The 26,377-nt window shown below is 40.3% G+C and overlaps 1 protein-coding gene across 1 annotated transcript; it reads left to right on the top strand.

Moving 5' to 3' along the window:
* The first annotated feature begins 2,328 nt into the window (after positions 1 to 2,328).
* LOC119888459 (5-hydroxytryptamine receptor 3C-like) lies at positions 2,329 to 26,377 on the top strand. The gene is made up of 6 exons (XM_038699014.1): positions 2,329 to 2,388; positions 4,636 to 4,742; positions 20,528 to 20,763; positions 21,172 to 21,366; positions 22,199 to 22,214; positions 26,147 to 26,377. Exons 1-6 carry the CDS (start codon positions 2,329 to 2,331, stop codon positions 26,358 to 26,360), a joined length of 828 nt encoding a protein of 275 aa, XP_038554942.1. The 3' UTR covers positions 26,361 to 26,377.

The raw sequence follows: 26,377 nt of genomic DNA, 5'->3' as shown, positions 1-26,377 counted from the left end.
AGGCAAGAGGCTATAATGTGACTGAAGCTCTTGAATGTGTGCAGTCTCCCACCACAGCATAGTGCCCAAGTGGCGCTGAACAGTGGCTGCAAACTGCTCTTTTGGGGGATGGGTTAAATGCAGAGGATGAATTTCGCTATGTACTGTATGTGTATGTGACAGGAAAGTACCTTTACCTTTAGAAGCCGATAACAGCAATTGTAGTAATTTAATTTTACCCCTGTGATCTCAAGATAACAAAACTATTGTAACCACAGCCATTGTTGGCTTCTCTAACATACTCATATTGTGTACAGCAGACAAAGAAAGAGCTACAATGCTTCTGTGCGCATAATAGCACAATAAAAGAGCTGCTGTACTTCCTTGTGCATGTATGAGCTTTCTCACAAATTTCATTTTCTACTTTCTCTTTTTAAACTCAGGTTTTGTAGCAGCATTGAATTGCACCAGCCCAACTCCTGATTCCTTGTTTGATGCACTTAAAGAGGAATTATTCCAAAAACAACTGGTGCGTCCCGTCAAATATTTTTCAAATCTAACGTGACCATTGATATCACTGTGGTGGGAGTTTTAGGATTGGTGAGTCTACACAACACCTATTTATGCCTGCACATTATGACGTTTTTTAATAATAATAATAATCCATTTTATTTATAGGCGCCTTTCTGAACACTCAAGGTCACCTCACAAAACATAATAAAACAGTACAGCAATAAATCGATAAAATTAACAACTATAATTACAGTGCAAAAAATCAGGGTACATAACAACTGGTTTTAGATTGCTGTGACTGAAAAATAGTGATCATGTGGGAAATGGCAGTTGTTAAAAGATGTATTTTCAGGAGGGATTTAAAAATGGAAAGCGAGTCCATGTTGCAGATGTCTGGTGGAAGAGAGTTCCGGAGACGAGGGGCAGAGCAGCTAAAGGCTCTGAACCCCATGGTGGTCAAACAAGCAGGAGGTAAAGTGAGGTGAATAGAAGAAGAAGACCTAAGAGTACGGGTGGATGTGTTAATATGAAGGAGGTCATTGAGGTACAGAGGAGCACGGTTTTGAACGGCCTTGAAGGTCAGGAGCAGAGTCTTGAAATCAATGCAGTATTTAACTGGGAGGCAATGAAGCTGTTATGATTTATAGAAAGGGTTCTGGTGATGATATGGGTAGCAGAGTTGATTTGAGAGGAAGACCAATGAGAAGAGAATTACAATAATCAATGCGGGATGTGACCAGTGTATGAACGAGATTGGCTGTACTAGCGGGTGAGAAAGACGGTCGGAGGAAAGTAATGTTACGTAAATGGAAGTATGCAGACCGAGTGACATTACTGTAAAACTTCAATTAATAGCCGAGTCCCAAATAGCCACCTATCTCCTGTACTGGCCTGGTGTGGGAACACATTTTGAAAAATAAACCCATGTCCCCATTAAATGTCTGGTCTGGTTTTTATAGAAGTTCTTTGGATGTATAAAACCTCTTAAACCCCTTATTAATGTTTAAACGTATGATCAATATGTCAGTATGTAATGCTACACATCGTTAGATCGTTAGATTCTCCACAATTCAAACGACGAGCCCCAAAGTCTAATTCTTATAGATTTACTGGCGGAACCTGCATGGTACGAGAGAGGAAAGGAAAAAAGGTGATGAATGCCGTTACCTTTGAAGAGCTCGTTAAGTCCGCTGGTTGAGTCCAAATGTGTCCATTCCTTGATTATTTATATTTCTTTAGTCTGTAAGGGTCCACCGATAAAAAAGAATCAAAACAGCTTTTCATAAAAATTTATCCAAGTTGTAAATCCTGTCATGTGAAGTCCATCACTCTCTGTCTGCTAACTTCTCTCATCCTGCACCATGTTGTTTTCGTGGTGTTGATATTATTGGATAAGTTTTGTACAGTAAGTTTTGTGTTTGAAATAAAAAAAACTGTTTCATAGTAGTTTCAGTTTTGTGCAAAAAGGAATTAAAGGCCTGTCCCATATGGACGCCTGGGTTATTATTCAAAGTGTGCTGTCGAGGATCACACCCAGACTCTTGACCGAAGGGGAGGGGGAAATTGGGGAGTTTTCAATTGTAAGAGAAAAACTGTCAGATTTAGCCAAAGTGGATTTGGTGCCAATGAGGAGAACCTCAGTTTTGTCACTGTTAAGTTTGAGGAATTTGCAAAAGAACCAGGATTTGATTTCGGTTAGGCAATCAGAGAGGGAGGTGGGTGGGAGAGATGTGGTAGGTTTGGTGGACAGGTAGAGCTGGGTGTCATCCGCATAGCAGTGGAAATGGTCAGTCATTCTAATTCATAATTATTCTTTATTACGGGCTCACAAAACATATGTCTCATCCATGGGATGACAAGGCTGAAACCCTTACAACAGTCTTATGGCAAGATCTGGTAAGTTTTCAGAGCACTGACATAAACATCAATAAATTCTGAATTCTTAGTCAAATTAAATCCACCATGTGTAGATATTTTATATCTTTATAGAATCTTCAGAATTATTGTCATTACATTAATTTTTATTTATAGCAAAATAAGCCAATTCAAGGTTAGGAGACAACCACTGGAGGCACCAACATCAGAAATTTGCAGGTTCTAGCTGTCGAAAAAAAAATTTCTTATTCCAAATGATACTTTTTACTCTTAATTTACTTGCTATTGGTCATTAACTTGTGACAAAAGATATTTTTGTGCAAAATGTTGAAATGTCTTATATGCTTATCCTCATCATGGTAACATTTCGACTTTTCCCCGCACAATTAAAATATGTCATTCAGAAATAACCAAGATGGCGCCGCAGAGGCCGCCTCAGGATTACCCTCCATAGTGCTTTTTGTTAATTAACGCTGTTTTCTGCCGTCCCTCTAAGAGCTCTTAAACATTGGACTTTCAACTGCTCATACTATTCCACCGCTCTTTATTGACCCTGGAACTTTCCCAGAGTTATTAGTTGGAGGAGCAGCAGCTCTGTTTGGGATCCTCCGGAAGCGGCGCAGGGGAAAACGAGCAGGCGCGCTGGTTAAACTGAGACAGCGGGGATTTCGCACTGCGCTCCCTTCAATCCACCTGGCGAATGTCTGCTCTCTGGTCAACAAAATGGATGAACTGCTGCTCCTCAACAGAACTAACTCAGACTTCTGCAGATCTGCTGCCCTCTGTTTGACCGAATCCTGGCTCACCGAGCGCATCCCGGACAGCGTACTTCATCTACCGGGATTTAATCTCATCCGCGCAGATCGCGAAAGGGAGCTCACGGGAAAAACACGGGGAGGCGGACTCTGTTTCTCTATACATTCCACCTCAGGCCTGTTAGTGAGGCATTACTACACCTGGCCGACCAGATAGTGGAGAAAAAACACCCAGACTCCCTGCTCATTGTTCTTGGGGACTTCAACAGAGCAAACCTCAGCCACAAACTTCCAAAGTACAGACAGCATATAAGTGTCCCACAAGGGACATTAACTGACACTGGACCAATGCTACACAACATTAAAGGATGCCTATTGCTCTGTTCCCCATGCAGCCTTAGAACTAACTGACACTGTGACATCTTGCATCAGTTTTTGTGAGGACATGTGTGTGCCGACTAAAACCTTCCGCACATACAATAACCAAAAACCTTGGTTCACAGCGAAACTCAGGCAGCTTCGTCAGACCAAAGAAGAGGCCTTCATAAGTGGGGACAGAGTCTTTTACAACCAGGCCAGGAACACGCTGACTAAAGAGATCAAAGCTGCAAAGAGGTGCTACGCTGAAAAGCTAAATAACAGCATCAGTGTGGAGTGGCTTGTGGACACTCACAAACTACAAGAGACCATCCCCCAACACTGCTTGTACTCAACAACTGGTAGACGAGCTGAATGGTTTCTACTGTAGGTTTGTTTCCATCTCACACCGGACACAACCTGTTCCAGCTCCTCCCCTCTGGTAGGCGCTACAGAGCACCGTACGCCAAAACCAACAGACACAGAAGCAGTTTCTTTCCACAAGCCATCATTCTGATGAACAGCTGATTTCTGACTCACAGTGTCAGGAACAATTCCTGTGCAATAACCCAGTAACTCTGTTTCTAATCAGCCACCTGTTTACTGGTTACCACTTATTATTTATTTATTCACCATTCTCTATTTCAGTGCTGTTCAATACACCTACCTCAGGTCGTAAGGTCATAGGTCTTATTTATTTTTTCCAGCATCCTTTGCACTATACTCCATCACACTGTGTACATGTGTACATGTATGCATGTATGTGTACCTGTATATCATATCCACCTTCAACATGTACATAATGAGAATAATAGTTTACTCTGATCACTGCACTATTTGTCAATATGTCTATATTGTTTTATCATAGTGTGTATATTAGTGTTGTCTATACTGTAGTTTGTGTCTGATTTTATGTTGTGTTATGGTATTTTTGAATGAGTAAGCACATCATGAGCAATGTACAATCCTGAGTCAAATTCCTCGTATGTGTACACATACCTGGCAATAAAGCTGATTCTGATTCTGAAATATAGTATTTTATATGAAATGCCATATTTGTGTTTCTTTTTTCTTTCTGTTTATGAAGTGACACAGTTCAAATGGATGGCATTTTCTAAAGCTGCACATCACATCTGTATTATTCTGTTTAATGCAGCAGTGGAACATAGAGGGACTGAGCTGGGAGGAGGAGGAATGTGGAACCAAAAGAGTCTCTGTCCCTCGAACAAATCTGTGGGTCCCAGACATCCACATTACAGAGCTGTACGTTCAAAGGATTTTCAGTAGTCTGTGAACTTTCTCAGATTAATGTCCAAATCAGAGGAATTAACCTTGAAGTAAAGTAAAAATCTAAAATATGAACACTTGGAAAGCAATTGTAGACCCTGTAAACCTGAGAGAAGACAGATAAACCTCTCCGCGGGTGTAAAGTCTTATGGTTGTTGATACTAAGGTCAGGAAGCCCTAAGCGCCCATCAATTACATTTTTTTTTTTTACTCCATTTTCCCGTGATAACGTGAAATTTTCTCATAATCTCGAGATAACGAATGTTGTTTCCCCATGATAACGGGATAATTTTCTCGAGATAACAAACCATACAGGGGTTGGCAGCCATTGTCAGGTGCGTTTCTTTAGGAGAACTTCACTTTCAAATTCAGTGTCACTGGTTAGCTTAGTTGGTAGAGCGCAGGACTTGCAATCAAAGGATTGTGTCTTTGACTCCTGCTCTTTGCAACATTTCTTTTCTTCTTTTGTGTGTTTTTATTATCCTTCTGTCACTCGTTTGTGAGAAAGCGATTAAGCTTGCCGTGCCTAAATTAGGAGTGCACACGTATTAAAGCCTTAATAGTACAGTAACTGAAACGGATCAGAGCGAGCTGACAGGCAGATTAGCGATCCTATCATTTTCTCTCTTTACAAAGACAAGTGTTGCAATATGAGAGTCCTACCTGAAGAGAGGCTGTGAAGTCTTCATGTTGCGCGATATGAGAACCACATACAACATTATTTATCAAATTGGGTCGCACTTGATGAATTTAGCGTGAGGATTCAACGTCTGTACATTATGGAAATAAGATTAATTGGATTATATCATATTCACATAAAGTATAAAACATTTTGCATGTGTCCATTAAAAGTAAAAAAAAAAAAAAAGTTTATTTAATGTTTAATGTTTATAATTATTTATTCTATTTTCTAATATTTGATTTAGGGTAGCTGTAAAAACAATAAATTAGCTACATTTGTTGACTTTTGTTGCTGTTATTGTTGTAACCTCAGTCTAGATGCTCATATCTGTACCAAATTTGGACAGTCCCACCCTGAACACATTCATATGCCAATATTCACTCAAAGTCATAGCGCCACCTGCTGGCAACAGGAAATGACACATTTTAAGTTGTGATGAACTACTCCTAGCAGGTTGGCCATATCAACTTCAAAACTGTCATTGATGGGGCCATGTTGTAAAATTTGTAAGATTTTGGTTAAGGACATGGTCGTGGCGTGACGGTTAAGTTAAATGTTTCGCCATGACACAGGAAGTTGTTGTAACTTGACTGTACATGCTCAGATCTGTACGAAATTTTACCTGTTCAATAAGAGTCCCACCCTGAACACATGTACATGCCAAATAATTACCTCAGTAAACACTTTCCTGATGAGTTTATGGTCTAATTGGCTAGTTTCATGTCATCTTCAATACAGCATGATGTTCATTTAGTAAATTATGGTCCGATTTAGAGGAACATAGACCATAAAGCAGAGTGTGTTTCAGTGCGGGATTATCAAAGATTGACGAGTCGTTACCTGTCAATCAGGCTAGAGGCGACTCGTTAAGCCCTGTTAAAATGACAGTTAACATGAATTGCATATCCACCTAGCTAAGCAAGCTAGCTAGCGCCGCACACGGCCGTTAGCTCCGCCGTCTCGTCCAAATATGGGCACTTCTGGGCACTTCCTATTTGCAAAAACTCAACATGGCAGCGACCTATCGGCCAAACTCGGGGCTTCAAAATGGCAGTCCACAAACCAACGGGTGATGTCGCGATGACTACGTCCATTTATCATGTACAGTGTACGGTCCAGACGTACCAAAAAGACTCATGGATCAATGCCCAAATTCGAACTGTGAGGGGCACCAACTGGGCTAGTGCCTGAGGTAAAAGGGAAGTGGTGGTGATGGTGCAGTGGATAAGACAACATGCCTTTGGTTTTCGAATCCACTGTGAGACACCAATGTGTCCCTGAGCAAGACACTTAACCCCTAGTTGCTCCAGATGTGCACAACCTCTGACATATATAGCAATTGTAAGTCGCTTTGGATAAAAGCGTCAGCTAAATGAATAAATGTAAATGTAATCTCCTCCTGGTTGTTATTGTAGTTAATTTGGACCTCACACCAACAAGGTCAGCAGTTAAAACTGCAGTAGTGGCTGGGACTTCCTGGTAAAATGATGGTAAAATAAAATATATAAATAAAACAGACATGGAACATAGTATATACCTAGTAAAGGGTCGATAGTTGGGTTTTTACTAGGGCTGAACAATTTTGGTAAATAATCTAATTGCAATTTTTTTTACCAATATTGCAATTGCAGTTTCATATGCAATTAATTTTTAAGCTCTTTAGCTCCTGTATTATTCAAAACGGACAAGCAGTAAATCAGTGTATAGTATGACCAACACAATACTTGTAGGCCAGACCTGTGTTATGATGAAATTAGGTGATGCATGAATTGCATGAATTATTATTATGATTAAATATCAAATTATAATAATATGAGAAAGATATTTAGAGAGTCAAGTCATGGCATTAAATAATATGATATAACATCATCAGGTAGGCCTACCTACAGACCACAAGAAAAACTAAGTTCACCAGTGTGATCTGTATTATACAGTAAGTGCTCAATACAAAACCCACTGTTCAACCACCAATTAATGAGTCCATCTCTCATAAAAAACCTCCAGAAATACTCAGTTTGAGGTTCATTTCTAAAGTTGGCCAACGAAAAGAAAACCAAGTGACACTTCTCGTGTTTAATAGACAAGCTTAGTAATTCTCCGACAACACCGGACTTCCCGTGCAGCCTCCGATGCTGGTGAGCAGCGCACAATTGTAACCAGGCTGTATAACTCAGACAGGCTGGTCCTCTTTCAGACTTGTGCGTTTGGTTTGAAACGCTGTTACGTAAATAGTTCCTGAGCTGACTGGTGGCATAGGTGACATAGGCGCCGATAGCCACAATACGCTTACCTTACGACACGTGTCTTTCTGGTGTGCATTTGTTCCTGTCCGCCAAAGTGATTTCACCCACCACAACCACCAATTTACCCGTGAGTGCTAATCATATCATATCATATCGCGATAATGTCACAAATGCAATTAATCGTTCAGCCCTAGTTTTTACAAGGAGATAAATAACAGGTTTTTCAAGTTTTAAGGTTATCATAATTTCCCAGAATTAGATCATAACCAAGATGTGACTTAAAACCAGATTGCTAACGTGCATGTAAAACATACAGTACTTAATGTCACTGTGCTTGTATAGCTCCTTTGTAGTCTTCTGACGACTTAGAGTGCTTTACACTGCTTGGAAACTAAAATGTACTAAAATGTTATTGTTATTGTTTCCTGCAGACATTTTTTTCTCTATCAGTCTCTCTTTGATGGTGGCCAGCCTGCTGGAGACAGTGTTTATCACTTATATCCAGTCCAGGAGCTCCAGCCAGAACAGTGATGTGCCTCGCTGGCTCAGTGTTCTCGTGTTAAATTATCTAGCTGCTGTCGTTTGTCTTCCTCCAAAGAAAAAGAGCAACCAAATCACTGTCTTTCTCCACTCATCTAAAGGTATATTATTTTATTTTTTTGACATTAACTATAAAAGATGTGTCTTTGACCAGACAGCTGATTTAGTTTGACTCCCACTTTGCAGGGTTTTAATGGTGAAATCCTTTGAAGCACCAAGTAACATTTGATGCACTAAATAATACTTAATAAGACTGCATGGAAAATTACAGAAAACTAATATTAATTAATATTATATTAATATTAATTTGTTTACTGTCACTTCCTTTGTTGAAGAACTCGAGATGGAGACATTGTTTTATTTATGTCAGTTATTTATGTCAGTGTCTGTTACAGGCCTTAAGCATGAGTGACTTGTGAACAGATATTGTGTCCTGTTTTGTATAGGAAAAGCAGAGACAGGAGATGTTACTTGTGATCGTTCAGCAGGCTGTTTTCTGTCTTTATTAAAAAGAATATATCTCTTTTTTTCTTCTTTTAAACCACTTTGACAATAATCTTCCTTCTAACAAATTACACATTTTGCATTGCATTACAGCATGGAGTTTAACATGTCAAATAACATATTTTACAAATTATATCCATGTACAAATTTGTTGCTAAGTTCAACAAAAATACTTAAGCTCTCCTAGTCTTAATTGGTACTATGACTCACAGTTACTGCTATTTGCCAGTTGCAAAACCATAGGTCGTACATCCAGTAGCTGTAACACCGTTGAGCCTACTTGTTTCACACTTTTACTACGTTCTCAAATACAAAATATTAAAACAATACAGAGGTCTAATGTTACATCATTTCCATCATCTTTAACCTCACCGACACATAGAGTGACTAGACGTCCTGAATTATGAGCAGTTGTCCTGACTCCCTTCCTGTTTGTCCCAAAAATTTGACTAAACATGCGTTTTGATTATAGTCTAATAAAAACATTAAATACTGAACGTTATGTGGTTCTCATGCTACTGCAGGGACTATAGGGTATGGTGGACATAGTGTCAACAGCGTTGTTATAGCCACAAAGTAACATGCATGCTCTTTTCTGCTTTTTGTTTTCTAGTGTAGATAAAAATAGTGGAAGTTACAGTCGCGAGGACAGGCAGCCACAAATGAGAGATCTGACATGCGTGTTGCGCAGACAGATATAGCACCGCACTGATAAAATGAATTAAATAAAATAAAGTGTATAACCAATCATCGTGATTTACCCACTGTCGTGCTTTTTCTAATGACAGACAGGTCAATTTAATGTTGAGTTTTGATTTTCACTTTTACTGTTTGTTGACACGTAACCATTGACCAAAATGGTCAACCAAAAGCACTGAACATACTAATATACTCAAATTGTGCCTTTTTTCAGGCCATTCAGCGACCATTAGGTTTTAAGATTGCAACCAGGTGTGTACAGCTTTTTTGCGTGGGAGTATAAAGAGGAGACACATGATAAAGTTCATTACAAATTAAATAAAAAACTAGATAAAGCCATCAAGTTCATAAAATAACTCCAGCACAGAGAAAGAAAAATAAACATAAAATTGCAACAGTCTGACCTGAGCAGGAACACTTAAGTCACAATATACTGTTAACTACCAACCTATGCGACCAACATGTCATGTATACAGTCAGTCAGAAGGCTAAAATAGTTACAAATGCCTCTTGTGCCAACATTTTTCTTCTAAATTAAATTTTTTTGCTATATTTACCGTCTCTGTTGCACTTGTCACACAAACCGGATGGAAAGTAAACTCCTGCCAGTAAACTTGAGCCAGTCAGATTACAGCAAAATCTAGGATCAGTCCAAGTTGGAAGGGGCTGTCACCTAAGTTACAGCGACTGAGACGGTGGAGAAGCTGTGTACCTGAGAATCTGTAAAAACACAATAAACAAATACAATAAACAGATTTATTAATAAGTGATTTAATTGAATAACTGCATATAGCCCCTTTAACAATTGTGACATTACATTTGTAGGTGTCACATGTCAAAGTGTAGTATGTAGTGATAACACACAACAGTGCCTTTGTATACAAAAACAGTGTATATGGTATAAGAATGTGTCTTGTGTACATCATCATTATATACTGACTTTGCTGCCGTAAACTTTACTTTTGTTGCTGCTCTGAAAACAGTTAGTTATAATAAAATATAAAAAATGTATTATTGTTCTAAATATTCTTTGTTAAATAACATTATTTAGTAATGAAAAACCAATAAGAGTATATATAAAGAACAGAACCAATAAATAGTATAAAAAATGTATCAATAAAATCCTAACAATATAAAATAAATACAATATAAACGGCAGCAGGTAAAGACAAAGTTTATGATAATTTATCAATAATAGCAATCAAGTCCATCTCTGGGATGGATCTGTAATTAATTTAATTTACTACTTATAAAGATTAAACATGACAATTAACTTTAATCTTGTTATTTTTAACAAAGTTTTGTGTTGTAGTTTGTGTTATTCTAAATTTTGACACCAAGATTAAAAATTTTAAAGAAAATGTGTAACGGTCATTGATCTAATTGGTTAGATCAGGGGTTCTTAACCTTTCTGGCAGTCCGACCCCTTTCTGAAGTTGAAAATATTGTGCCTGACGTCATTTGCATTTTTTCCCATTGTCCGATGTCTAATGAATGGAGAGACGGGCCCTCAGTTGTGCTCACGGAAGTTTACAGTTGCTTGGATTGCAACAGTCTGTCCCCAACTCATCCTAAAATAAGCCTTAAACCGACCATCATTAAGACGAAGCCCCTGGACCTGGCTACTACTAAGTTTTCAATCACACTTAGAGCATGCTATTTTAGCTCAAGCTAAGATGCTTTCATTTTAAAGGAGACCTATTATACTGCTTTTACAGTCCTATATTGTAGCTCTGTGACTCCTGTATGGCAGCTTTTCATGATTCAAAGTTCAAAAAAAAAATTTTTTTCTTATACTGATTCTTCGTATAGGCCTTCATTTCAGCCTCTGTCAGAACAAGCTGTAGATGCTCCTGTCTCTTTAAGGCCCCCCCTCTCAAAGCCCACTGTTGTTTGATTGGCCAAGACCTGAAGCATGTTACCAGGCTGTTGTTCCCCTTCGAGGGAACTCGAACTGCGTCGGTGATGACACTATGGGAAAGCCTCTGGGCGTGGCAGGGCTGAAATCATGAATTAAACTACTCCAATCCTATTGGCGTTGCTAGAACAGTAGCGTGTGACGACGTAACTGGAGGCGTATATAAGTACGCCGGCACACCGGACACATCAGCTTTTTTCTATTCAGCAGGCACTCTGGCATGTTTGAGACTACGAAGAGAAAAGTACAACCACGAGAGGAATTTTCTTACCTGGAAGGAAATCTGCAGCGCGATATCTCCGAGGGCGTCGGGACAGCTGAGGCCTTTTCCCAGTCCCCGTCTGCTGACTCCGCCTCCCCTCTTCCCCATTCAGGAGCCCGTTTCTCGGCTTCTCCCGCCTGAGGTATGAGTCCGGAGAGGCTCACACAGTCTGATTCTGAGGAGTTAGACGTGCTTAGCATCATAGAGGATGACTTCCGGGAGCTGGGCCAACGTCATCAGTCTGCGCCCAGCTATGATGAACTAAAGGCGGGCAGCAGTAAACTAAATGAGCGTTTTCTGCAGCACCACGCGCCACCCCCGCTCCGGTCCTTGCCATTCTTTCCTGATTTGCACAATGAGTTGTGTAAATCATGGAATAAACCCTTCTCTGCACGGCTGACTATTTCCCCTCTGCTGGATTACAGCAATGTGACAGAGATTAAGCAGAGTGGCTACGGAGCGATGCCTCGGGTTGAGGACGCATTAGCGAGCTACCTTTCTCCCACCCTAGCGTCATCCCTGAAGCCGCTGGTCTGGGTCCAGGACGGCGACGGCTGAAGAGAGACGAGCTCAGCCCTCGTCTAGCTCCTACCATCAGGGCCAGAAGCGAAGTGTCGCTTCCCATGGTCCACCTCAACAAACCTCCGAGACGCGAGGAGGCGCTCTCGCCAACTGATCTGACGACCATCATTCAGTCTCGGGGGGCCCGGGGAAAGACGTCCTGAGGTTTCGAGTAGGGGGGCCAACTACCACCCCCACGCCTCCTACCCCCCGAGGGAGGATGACCAAGGTCCCCTCCCTTGCGGTGGCTCAGGCAACAGGCGCTGTTTTCCCGCCGTTTCGGACATGCTAGCCACCAGCGAGCTCTCACCGGTCTGCCCACCTCGAGGGGTTGCAGTCGGAAACCCCGAGGGGCTGGTTCCCTTGGCGGATTTCGCAGAAACATGGCAAAGCCTTGCGAACATTTCCCCGTGGGTCCTGCGCACCGTAGTGGATGGCTACAGGCTGCAGTTCCGGGTCCACCCCCCCCCGGATTCAACGGGGTGGTCTGGACTGCGGTTCACTCGGAGCAGAGCCAGGTGTTGGGACAAGAAGTTCGCTCTCTGCTGGAAAAGGGGGCCATAGAACTTATTTCCCCATCAGTCAGGGAGTCCGGGTTCTACAGCCAGTACTTCATAGTTCCCAAAAAGATCTGCGGTCCCTGAACCAATCTCTGAGGAGATTCAGGTTCAAGATGCTCACCATCCCCGCCATCGTCAGTCACATCCAATCCGAGGATTGGTTTGTCACGATAGATCTGCGAGACGCATATTTCCACATCTCCAGCCGTCCCTCTCACAGGAAGTTCCTGAGGTTCCCCTTCGGGGGCGTGGCGTACCAGTATCGGGTTCTTCCGTTCGGCCTAGCACTCTCCCCTCGCACGTTCACCAAGTGCATGGATGCAGCTCTGGCCCCGTTGAGGCTCCAGGGCATCCGCACACTGAACTACATCGACAACTGGCTCATTTTGGCATCGAGATGTCGTCCTCGCCCACCTTCAGCGTTTGGGGCTGCGGCTCAACGCAAAGAAGAGCGTGCTGACGCCCACCTAACGGACTACATTCCTAGGGGTGGTGTGGGACTCAACGACAATGCGGGCCCACCTGTCGCCTGCACGCGTCGGGTCCATGGTCCAGTGGTGGCCTATTTGAATCACCAGGGGGGTCTGCGCTCGCGCCCATTATGCAAGCTGGCACATCAGATCCTCCTGTGGTCCCAGCAGAGACCGCTGTCTCTCAGAGCGATGTATATCCCTGGGACCCTGAATCAGTGAGCAGACCTGCTGTCAAGACAGGGGCTGAGGCCCGTGGAAGGGAGACTCCACCCCGAGGCACTGTCCACTGTGGTTCTCCCTCTCGCCCCCAGCCCCGCTAGGGCTGGATGCCATTGTGCAGACGTGGCCAAGGCTGCGTCTGTATGCTTTTCCCCCAGTTGCTCTGCTCCCGGGGGTTCTGTCCGTCAAGACGGTGTCAGCCTGCTGTTAGTAGCCCTGTTTTGGCCGGCCCGAGTATGGTTCTCAGACATAATCTCGCTTCTGGAGGGCCCGCCGTGGCAGGTCCCTCTGCTGTCTCAGGCAGAGGGCCAGGTCTTTCACACTTGCCCCACCCTGTGGAGACTGTGGGTCTGGCCTCTGAGGGGGCCCAGTTCCTTGAGGAGGGCCTGACGGCGGGAACAGTCGAGACGCTGCATTTTAAGTCATAAAATGTGAAAAAGCATAATAGGTTTAAAGGGACTGTATGTAAGTTTTTCAATGAAATTAATCAAATTTTCATTGCTTAATTGTCAATGGGCTCGAAACTCACTTAGAAATGAAGCATACGCCTGTTTTCTCCGTTGCTTGCATCAGCCACTATTCTGCTTTAATGGGGAGACTCCAGGTCGGATTCACACCAAACAGGTTCAGATGATGTCGAGTAAGAACAAAGTGAGCATTAGTAAAGCTGCAGAAACATAGAGAAAGTCACGTTAGCTCGCCGGGTAACGCCGTGCAGTTGCTAATGTTATCCAGTGCAAAGTTATATGGCTTTCCACATTACTCCACCAACTAACGTGACCCATGTTACTATCCTGTGTACAACTGTTTATTTAGCCTGCAAGAACGGATGTAACGGTAAAAAGCAAATGTGGAGGAATTTGTTTACTAACATTAGCCTATAGTGATGCAGCTAGGAACAGCCAGCTAATGTTACAGTAGGATTAGTGGATTAGTTCAACCTGCAGCTGATAAAACTATTACTGTAACGTTGCAGTAGGGGTTTACCTGAGTTTCCAGTATATTGTGTGAAGCTGTCTCCCTGTGCCTGTCTATAGCTGTCACTGTGGCTTTTTTCCAGGAGGATTGTGCCGATATGCGGCTGGCTGCGCTGAATGAAGTAACGTTACGGAGCTGCTGATCTGATCTGCCTCTGAGACGGGAACGTTGAAGAGAGCCTGAACATGTCTGAGTGAAAAGCCACAGCCTGCATGCTTGTGTTCCTGCGTGTATTGCAGGATTTCTGTATGAAAGTGGCTGTGTTTCGGATTATACTCGCACATGAGTTCAAGCGAGCATGCGTACGAGCACGCGCCTGGTAGCAGTCTTAAAACCGCACCACTAGTGGCTGCTGGAAACTCCATAATGCCCCCTTTAAAGAACCATCATTTAAAATGTGTGTGTTGCCATTTAAGAGTTAACTGGAAACATACTGGGAAGAGATTATTCCCAACCCTTGTTGTCCAAGGTTTCCTCAATGGAATTGCCTTCATTAAAACTGCTCGATAGTTTTTTACCTCGATTAATCCATTAAACACGGGGTAATTCTGTGAAATCGTATTCTATATGTTATCTTGTATTTCCACGCCATGAATTTCCACTGCTATGATGATTCTCCGCTATATCTATCGATCAGGCCAGAAGATCAGGAACATCCTGTCTCAAAATGCTGCTGGTCCACACATTTATTCCGAGAAGCAGGATAAGAGAGTATATTTCTCCTGTTCTAGCCTCTCTACACTGGCTACCTGTGAAATACGGAATAGAATTTAAAATTGTTCTGCCTACCTACAAAGGGTTAGGTTAAATGGCCAGGCACCATCTTACCTCAAAGAGCTCATTATACCTCACTAGAGCACTGCATTATCAAAATGCAACTGTAGTGCCTAATGTCTCTAAGGTTAAGTGGTAGCCAGAGCATTAATTTATCAAGAACCTCCATTATGGAAATGGGTCCCAATTTCGACAACATCACCACTTTTAAGACTAGGCTTAAAGGTTTAGTGTGTAAGTTTTAGTGACATCTAGTGGTGAGAGTTGCCAATTACAACAAATTGCACCAGCCCCCTCCCCAATCCAAGCCAGTACTATAGCTATGGTGCCTGAGACAGGACAAAAGATGTCGTGTATGAGATAGAGAGGAATGACAGTGGAGTTATTGTATTTCCTTTGATTTTATACCTATGAATGTACTTGCAATATTGGACATTGGATCATTAGTGCACGCATCATAAATAACACAATCATCCAGTCCGCAACTGTAGTGGCCTTTTTGATAGGCAAAGGGTCCCTACACACTGATTGGAACGTTCCTATTGTAGTTATCAACTGGATATGATGTGAATATTTCAGAGTGAGGATGACTGTGGTGCAGCTGAAACAAATAAATGTAGCCTAGTTTAAAAGTGAGTTTTTCATTAGCTGCATAGTCTAATCAATGGATTCCGGCATCACCAACATCTCAGCGAGATTAATAAATAGGCCTGTAGCCTATGTAAAATGAATGTAATGAATGTCACACCACTCCCCCGCACCACCATCTTCAACAGTCACCCTCCCTCTCTGACCCCTCACCTGCACTCACAATTTTGTGAAGAGGATGTGCGCCAGCTCTTCCAGAGGCAGAAGATCATGAAAGCTCCATCCTGCCTGAAAATCTGTGTAGACCAGCTGGCCCCCATCTTCTCACAGATCTTCAACAGATCACTGGAGCTGTGTGAAGTTTCCTCCTGCTTCAATCACTCCACAATCATCCCGGTCCCCAAAAAACCCTCCATCTCTGGATTAAATGACTACAGCCCTGTCGCCCTGACATCTGTAGTCATGAAGTTCTTTGAAAGACTGGTGTTTCACCTGAAGGACATTACCGGCCCCTTGCTGGACCCCCTGCAGTTTGCCTACAGGGCTAACAGGTCAGTGGATGATGCTGTCAACTTGGGTCTGCATTACATCCTGCAACACCTCGACTCTCCAGGGACATATGCAAGGATCCTGTTCATGGACTTCAGCTCGGCGTTCAACACCATCATCCCGGACATCCTCAGCACCAAACTCACCCAGCTCACTATGCCAGCCTCCACCTGTCAGTGGATCACAAACTTCCTGACTGACAGGAGTCAGCAGGGGAAGCTGGGGAACATCACATCGTCTGGTAAATGATGAATGAGCAACGCTGAATAAAATGTAATAGTCTATTGTTATTGATCCTTCCTCCACTCCTGCGTTTTAACATTAATAGCCTATCATGGTCCGCGTTGGTACGCATTCATATTTCTAGATCCACCCGATTAAAATGGAGGCTCTGCCTTTATTTACCCGTTGCCATGGTGAATCATAGTATCAGAGCTCCATTGATGATGTCTTTTTTTCATCCCCACGCACTCACTTCCATCAGGTTCAACATACTCAGAGTTGATTGGACTAATTCTGATCAACTTTTCTGAAACAGAAAACTCGGAGTTTCACATCTCAGGCTCAATCAACTCAGAGCTTAGAGTTAAGTTCAGAGTTTGTTAAACCTGCTTGCAACAGGGCCCTGATTTTATCATAACCCAAAAACATCAAACTATTGTATCTGCAGGCTCCTGTGGTTAGGCAGCAAACTGCTATGTATTAAACCTTCAAACCAAAGGTCATCTTCTATCATTCTAAATGTTTTTATAACAAATAACAGTAGGCTACATAAAGCATTTCCAGAACATTTTAAAATTTTCAATCATTTTGAGTTCATTTAAAAATCATGACCATATAGATTTAAGATTGCTTGACTGATTAAGCAATGCATATAAGCAGTTACTATTATTATATATTAAAACATTAAGATACTGAATTAAGGTTAATTTTGTTTTTTAACAATTTCATATTGTATCATATCAATTGACACGCACCCACACACGCGCATCTATACACACACAGACACATTATGTGAAGCAGGCATATAAATGCACCTCTATTATTCCACAGGAATATTAGGTATAATTTAGTTTAGGTATAATTTACATAATGTATTTGATTAATACATTAATGTATTCAGGCAATTCAGTATTCTGTTGCTTGGCTGTGTGAAGCTGACGGTTGTCTTTACTCATTTGGCATCTTGCTTCTGAAACAAAAAGTAAAAAAAAAGTATTTAAATAACATTTATTTTAATCATAACTGCAACCCAATGCCACAATTTAGAGTGAAGGTTTTTGTTGATTTTCTAGTGTTATGTATTCCAATAACACCAAAATAATTAATACAATTTATTTCCTTTTGAATAATAAACAAATTATTAATGAAACTATGTCCCTCTCCTTGGTGCAGTCATTTATTCTAAATATATACTTGTAGCATAGAAAACATGCACATTGTGGGATAGTTTCCTTTGCTGTTGCCTGCTCCTGTGATAAACCTAGTGAATACTAAAGCGTGATTTATACTTCTGCGTTGGGTCTACGCTGTAGGCTACGCATGTAGCAGGGTTAGGGTTGAGACAAATGTTGACTTAAATAAAAGAGTTTTCAAATGTTTTTTAAAGGAAAAGACTGTGGAACATAAGTCTACGGGAAGAGCATTCTACAATGTCAGAGGCACCCTTTGAAATGCACAATCACATTTTGTTTTCAGTGAACCATGTGGAACAACTAGTCAGCCCTGGTTTGAAGACCCAAGTGGCCTGGAGCTGATGTAAGTAAATTTTTTTATTACACACTACAAGGACTACTACTACCACCACTACTTGCCCAAGGACACTTCGACACGCAACCAGGGGGAGCCAGGGATTGAACCGCCGACCTTCCGATTAACAGCCAACCCGCTCTACCTCCTGAGCCACAGCCCCATGTAAGGGTGAAGCTGGTCGGAAATGCAGCCAGGGGCCTGACCATGCAGGGTTCTATATGTGAAAACGAGCACCTTAAAGTGAGTCCTGAAACTGACAGGCCATTGTAACGACGACAGGTTTGAGTCTGGCAATGTTTCTTAAATTAAAAAAATATCTGTGGTTCAAAGCTTTGATATGTTGATCAAAGTACTTGGCTTGGTCAAACATACTGTAACACCAAGATTCCTGAGGTCAGCCTTTAAATAACATTTGTTTTAACATGTATAGCTGACACAAGTGACCTAATACGCTGCAAACACATAGGCTCTGTTGACTGTCTCCATCAGCAGTATGTTTTATAAAGTCACCGAAAAGACACAGAACAAGTCTTGTGGGCGTTTCCACCCGCCAATAGAAGTGATTGAATGACGACTATTGCTTTATCTGGCCCATGCTTGTAAAATATCTACTATGTTTGCGTCTTGTAACTGTTTTGGCAGAAAATTGTATATATATACACACACACACACACACACATATATATATATATATACACACACACACATGTTAACCTATTTCCTTATTATTAATATACTCTTTATTAGTCTGTTTAGTCATTATATCTGTACACACATGTAGGGTTTAGGTCAGAGCTGTGAGATTGTTTAGTGTTTTCCCCTCTTGTTGTTCCTCTCCTCGAATGTTCATTCAAGGCTGGGAGAGGATCTCTGTTCTCCAAAACATAGAAACCTAGACTGTGTAAATGGCATAATCATTTACACAGTCACCTCTGCTCTGGGCCAGGTGCCCGAAGCTGCTCTAGGTCTCTCGACCAGCTGTATATGTGTTATAGTACTTCTCTGTTTATTCTCTTTTATTAATAAATTCCTCAAAGACAACAGTTTATTGTTACTCAATTATTTGCTTTATCCCTCACCAGCAATATACAATTTCCACGACAGTAACGTAATAATATAACATATTGAAACCAGGGAAGAAGTCTTTGGATTGTGCATTAAGTTCATTGTATGTAAAACCACCATTTTCCCCTCTCCTTTGCCTTTCATGTCTCTGTACAGTCCTATCAAAGCAAAATGCCAGCGTTTTAAGAAATATTTTCCAATTACTTTACATTCAGATTGCACTTTAATCTCGAAGCTGTGTCTAACAGTATCCAAAATATTCTTTATGTTGGTTGCAGCCAACAGGGGTGGTGATGGTGCAGTGGATAAGACACATGCCTTTGGTGTGAAAAACCTGGGTTCAGTCTCCCACTGTGACCCATCCACCAGTGTGTCCTTGAGCAAGACACTTAAACCTTAGCTGCTCCAGAGGTGTGCGATCTCAATTGTAAATCGTTTTGGATAAAAGCCTCAGCTAAAATGAATAAATGTCTGAGTATCCTCAAATTAAGCAAATTTAAGGAAGTCTGAAACTGTCACAAATAACCCTAGTACAAGATAACTCAAAATAGGTTTCTGATAAATGGAAATATATTGCTCTTATGTGAACATGTGCTAATTTTTAATTATTAAAAAACAGGATTTAAATATGTTTGTTTTAGGTTTGATAATACACCTATAGCTAAGACTCTTCAATCGAAGATACATTTTTCATCACAAACCCGTAATTTTACAGGAAGTTTTCTTTTTTAACCCCATTAAAAGGTGTGAACGCCTGTCATTTAACAATAAATTAAATATTACCTTTCTGTAATTTTACCACTTTGGGGCAATTATATGTATGTATATATGTGAAATTACAGTAATTATGGCTGTTTTCAATGATCAAAACTGTGTTTTGACAGTTTAACAATACTTGTAGACACTATATACTGATGTATTGTAACAGTTTGTTTACATGAAAAACCCCAAAAGTTTCCTTAAGATAACAGAAATGTTATGGTTATTCACAGCTACATGTTTTTCATGTTATTTTACATTAGACATGTAAATTCATAGTTTATTTTTGTAATTTTTTTGATATTTTCATGTATTTCAGAAATACAGGAAAAATCTGTGAAATAAAAAGGAATAAAACTGTCAAAGTACAGATTTTTTTTACAGTGTCCCACACCTTACCAGATTGATGGTAGTAATACATAACTGTGTGGTCTGCTGAACGCAGGCGGACCTCTTGGCAACTTTCATAGCAGTTATACCAATATTACTAAATGTAGTCAGTGGTGAGTTAAAGTCAAAATGTGAAAATGCCATAAACATCACCGTCAGCATTTGCAGGATAACACACTTACATGTGACAAGAAACCTAAAGTGAATCCTTTAGCAAACGAATTCAGAAAGAAATTAAGATAAATCTTGAAGCGTGGTACTTGTTTCTTTTCACAAGTTCATTCTAAGAAGAAGGCCTATGTGGTGAACCTCCTGATCTGCAGTTGCTTCCTCATCGCAGTGGACCTCTTCAGCGTCCTGCTGCCTCCCCACAGTGTGGACCGATCCTCTTTCAAGATGACCCTCATCCTGGACTACACAGTTTTCCTGCTCATCATGAACGAGCTGCTGCCTTCCACCGGGGACACGACACCTCTCACCAGTGAGTGACACCTGTGATCTTATTCCAGAGAAAATTGAAGGAACATGCATAGGGCCTACATCATTATGAAATTCATACAGGACTTAATGTGACCGTCCACGTATAGCAGCTTTCTAGTCTTCTGACCACTTAAAGTGCTTTTGTTACATGTCACGTTCGCCCAATTCACACATATTTAATATACTGATGGCAGAGGTTTCCACGCAACGTGCCAACTGCTCATCAGAAAGAAATTCAACATTAATCTGGGGTTCAGTATCTTGCCCAAGGACACTTTGACATAGAGGGTGGGGGGAGCCACGGATCGAGCCACCAATCTTCAATTTAGTGGGCAACCTGCTCTTCCTCAAAGCCACCGCTTGGAAATTAAAAGTGTACTGAAATTTTGCTGTTGTTGTTTTCTTGCAGTCATTTTCTTCTCCATCAGTCTCTCTCTGATGGTGGCCAGCCTGCTGGAGACAGTGTTAATCACTAGTATCCAGTCCAGCAACTCCAGTGTGGTGCCTCACTGGTTCAGTGTCGTTGTGTTAAAATATTTAGCTGTTGCTGTTTGTCTCCCTCCAAAGAAAAAGAGCAACCAAATCACTGTCTTCTTCAACTCATGTACTATAGGTATATTTTATTATTATTTTATTTTTGACATTAACTATAAAAGATGTGAGATCTTTGACCAGACAGCTGATTTAGTTTGACCCCCGGTTTGCAGGGATTTGATGGTGAAACCATTTGAAGCACCAAGTGACATTTGATGCACTAAATAATAATTAATAGGACTACATTTTAAGTTAGAGTGAACTAATATTAATTTATTTGGTGTCACTTCCTTTGTTGCATATCTTGAAATGGTGACTTTCTTTTATTTATGTCAGTTATTCTGTCTAAGTGTAGTATGTTGTGATATCACACAACAGTAGAGGTGTAGAGAGAGAGGGAGCAAGCAAGGAGGTGCTGCACAAATATATGCTCCTCAAAAAATCTCCTCAATCAAAAATGATTTTAAATTTAAATCAGACTGCGGTAAATGGAGGCTATATAAGAGATTGGTATGCTAATTCCAGATGTAGAGGGAATAACCAATTATTGTCAAAATCATAAAATCTCTCCAGGTGAACTAAATGATTTAATATGAGTTTGTTAGGTCTAAGGTGGGCTAACGTTACACAGCTAACTCACCACAGGAGACACAAAGTTAGCAAACTGGACAGCAGACTTACCTTGAGGTGACAAGGATGAACCCGATTTATTTTTCCGCTGCTGGTTGAAACAAGGCTACAGTCCTTTTTCCTTGTTGTCTCTACAGATGAAGTTGACGCTAGCTAGTGTCCTGCAGAGGGCTCTGGTGCCATGAATATCCTTTCCATTCACGGGAGAGAATGTCGCCACCTGCTGGTAAAGCTAGTAAATTGCTCTCAAACTTACACATCTCTGTTTACAGATCTCAGCGGGACACAGTGGACAAAATTCCACAAATGTGTAAAAGGGAGGTTACAAATGTCACGTGACCTGCAAATTGACAGGAAGCAATCCGCAAATGTGTAAAAACAGTTTTGTGTGTAGAAATGGAACCACAAATGTGTAAATCACACTATGTATGTGAACAAAAAAGATCTTTGTACAGATTTAATTGTGTGTATATGCAAATCACACTGTATTTTTGTGGATATGATTTTACACAACACAAATGTAAAAATACATGTTTTAGGTTGTGAGATATTTGTGTATATGTTTATTTACAGATCTCCACAGTACACATTGGACAAAATTCCACAAAAGTGTAAAAAGGAACTTACAAATGTACACATTTGTAGATTTTCCTGTGGGTTACAAATATTAAAGTCCATTTAAATCTTCCATAAATACTTAGTGTTAAAATGTTGCATCTGATTCAGGTTGGTGGGAAGCACATTTTCAGCAGATATTTTATATGTTAGTAACTAGCTATTTTACAAGTTTACATTAGAATTCAAGAAAGCTGTTCTTTGTTTTTGACAGACCCATCAATGAATGAATTAGATCATTTACAAGTTAGACATTTGATTGTCTTCAAGACACACAGTTTAGGTTTAATGTGACTTAGTTTATTGACTATGTCACATTATATCAATAATGGCGCCATTAGCTGATTGTTGACGTTTTTAAACGGTGAAAGCTGTTTGATTTAAGTAAGTAGTAATTTAATTGAAAGTAATAGTAATTGATTTAGGTATGTTGGCTATTATATAGTTGCGAGAAATGAATACATCACAATTGTCTACATAACCTTGTAACATGAGCATCCCAGATTAGATTTGATACACAGTACTGTGCCATACAGTCTATGTGCCAGAGTTATAGGCAGGTGTAGAAAAAATGCTATAAAGTAAGAATGCTTTCCAAGATAGAAATTTTGATAGACTATAAATTACCAAAATGCAAAGTGAGTAAACAGAAGAAAACCAAATCAATATATGATATTATATTATTATATATAATATATACAGTATATTATATAATATTATATAATATTGAGGCTGTTTTAAAGGCAAAGGGTGGTCAGTGTACCATCAAAATGATTTTGAAGATGTTATTTTAACATAAAATTACAAGATGGCGATGGGCTGAGCCACCCACACTGGGCTTCACAATCGCTCTTCAGAAACCCACGGGTGACATCATAGAGACTACATCCATGTTTATGCTGCGTTCGAGATGACGGCGGCTGACTTTCGCCGACTTGATAGTCTAACGTGATGAATTGTAATAGATTTTGATAATTCCTTAACCTTTCATCAAGTGAAAAAAGTAATTTACAATACTATGGTTTATGAATTAATACCTGCCAAACTAATGACATTCCCATTAGCCTCAGCTGTACTTTCAGTTTAGTGCTAATTAGCAAACACTATTAGTGAGCACACTAACACTCTTAACCATCGCATCCCTAAAAGACACACAGCATCATTTTATTATATTCTTATTATATTCTCTAGTAGGCAAATTGACCCAACAACAGCCACGGGCATACCTTTGTGTTTGTTTTGGCCTCAACTGTCACAAATACAAGGGAAGTTGTTGACACATTATAAACCAAAAACACCTGTTGATCATTTAAAAAACTGTTTTATCAATCACTATTCAAATACAATCACTCACAGATGAGTGGATCTCTGCAATTAGTCGATTGACTTAATATAAGCCTCCAGAGAAGGTTACACATTTCACCAAACTACTGATAAATTTATGTTGCTCCGGCAGAACGTCTCATTCTAATGGAGCGGACTGTTGACTTTTTTGTTTAGTAATCTGGGGCACTTCGTACAGTATAGGCTTAATTGAGACTAAACATGACAGGGGCGCAAACATGAGAAATTTATATATAAGGATTTTTCAGATTAAATGTAATATCATTTGTTTACAGGTTTTCTGCATGCCTTTAAGCCATTCTGAATTGGATGAGTATGTTGTTTTCTTTGGATTTTGTTGGATTAGAGCAGTTTGTGCAGCCTTGTTATCTGAAACTGTTGGGACACTTGGGCCAGTGAGAATGAAGCAATTTTCACAAATTAAAACACCATCCTGAATGTAATGGAACGTGTTCTGTAAAGTGATTGATTATTAACATTCACTACAACAGACTTAACTCCATTACCTGCAGAATGTTTAAAAGCATTTTACAATGGGTAAATCTCATAAACATAGAGCCTTACAGTGGCTCAGGAAACATAGCTCCCGTATTTGTTTCTTGCTTTTTCTCAGAACTTCACAATTACATGTTAACATGACAACCAAACAAGGAATTTCCAGCTCCTGGTTTTGAATGAACTGCACCCTCTAGTGGTCATAGTTTAGATACTATTACAATATTTATTTTTTTGTAAGGAGATTTAATGCTAATGGTGTCATTATTTTAATACATTATAGGATGAAAACAGGCCAACCTATACATTTTAAAACATGAAGTACAGTAGCCAACTGGTGTATCTGACTGGAAGAAAATGTTAAAAACAAATCATAATCAAGATTCATATGCATTTTTAGGTATATTACTGAATCCATCCCCACAAGATCAAGCTGCATGGATTTCTAATTTCCCTGTTTCAGTGAGATGGGCTGTTTTTCTGTTTGCATGTACAGTATGGCACCTAAGGGACCCCTAAAAGACAAAACAGTTCACCACAACGAGGTAAGCCTTTGGATCCGTTTGTCCACAGAACAGTTGGCTTGATGTGGAGCGGTTCTAAAACATTGTTCATAGTTTCTAATAGATGTGACTTAAGCAGTAACTACACTGATCAATGTCCTCTTGACATGTTTTACAATGCAAGGTCAAAAAAACATACAAGTTATCTACTGTCCAATTGTAGAGATGCCCATTAGTCAGTAAATGAATAGATAGAGATTAACATAACATATATTATATGTAAACTATTTCAATATTCTAACATGACTACATGTGTCATGAATATTTCCTGGGGTCACCAAGATCAGAGATGTACTGCTTCTGTGTACGCTAGGGACACAATATCTCCCATTATATACCGTTAGATAGTTCCAGTTGGCTTTTAATGGTTCAGCAGTTTATCTATCTCATTTACCAGTATGCATTTCTAGTGTGAAATGTTGTTCTACTTCTGATGTTTAAGATGTTGGTAAGAATGTTTTCTGTTTCGAAGAAATAGACTAGAGTCAAAAACTACCAACACAGTTGTACCACATATGTTACTCACCACCAAACTCATACACACTTTAAGTATACATACTGAACAGCATTTAACTATTTCCTGTTATTTATTGAGATAAATGGAACAGTATAAATATATAAATGGTTAACCTTTGAACCCAGTTAAAGCCAAACTGCAACATGGTCTTGTATGTAAATACAATATAGCGAGACATAACTGACATGTGACCTGAACATTAATGTAGTCTTTCTGCTTGATAAACCGGGTACATTATGTAAGGCATAAGATCTGCTACAGAGGACACACTTTTGCACTGTGTTAGGAGTATGGTTTTATGTTCATGTCTTTCCTGTTTAAGTCCACTTTTGGTTCTGTGTTTCTCCGTGTAGTCTTGTTTAGTTAGTTCTTAGTCCTGTGATTATTATTATTCATCTGCATCTTTAAGTTACTTAGTATTTGTCTTGTCTCGTATCTTAGTTCCTAGTTTGGTGTCTTAGTTCTTAGTCCTGTACATTAGTTCATGTCTTGAGTGTTTACTCCTGGTCTGTGTTCTTCTGTTGGTTGTTATTTTGCCCCATGTCTGCTTGTAAAGTGTTTCGTCTGTTCCCCAGTTGTCTCTCTGCCTGCCTGTGTCTCATCAGCCTCATGTCCCTCACCTGTGTGTCTCCTCCCAGCTCGTTAACCCTGTGTGTGTGTGTATATCCTTGCTGGTTTCCCCTCAGTCTTGGTCCGATCATTGTAGTGTGTAGACGCTCTGTCCCATGTTGCTGTGTGTTGCCTGCCAACCTTACTAGTCGTGTCACCCTGTTTCCCTGGATTTGGATTTCTGTTGGATCACCTGTTTATTTGGACTCTGTTATTTTTGGATTATGGATTATGGATTCTGGATTCAGCTACTCTGTTGTAAGTGTGCTCGCTTTTGTTTGTTGGAATTAAACCTTCTTTGAACTGCA

The sequence above is a fragment of the Micropterus salmoides genome, unplaced genomic scaffold (genome assembly GCF_014851395.1).
Source record: "Micropterus salmoides isolate LMB-PRFRI ecotype aquatic unplaced genomic scaffold, ASM1485139v1 Ms_hic_scaffold_5, whole genome shotgun sequence".
Lineage (NCBI taxonomy): Eukaryota > Metazoa > Chordata > Actinopteri > Centrarchiformes > Centrarchidae > Micropterus > Micropterus salmoides.
This window is presented reverse-complemented; position numbering and strand designations above follow the sequence as displayed.

Bases quoted from the DNA above. Each gene is read 5' to 3' on its own strand.
- LOC119888459 (XM_038699014.1), top strand. From the start codon at position 2,329: ATGTCTCATCCATGGGATGACAAGGCTGAAACCCTTACAACAGTCTTA. The intron at 2,389-4,635 runs GTAAGTTTTCAG...TGTTTAATGCAG, and splicing joins CAGTCTTATGGCAAGATCTG to CAGTGGAACATAGAGGGACT. The intron at 20,764-21,171 runs GTGAGTGACACC...GTTTTCTTGCAG, and splicing joins GGACACGACACCTCTCACCA to TCATTTTCTTCTCCATCAGT.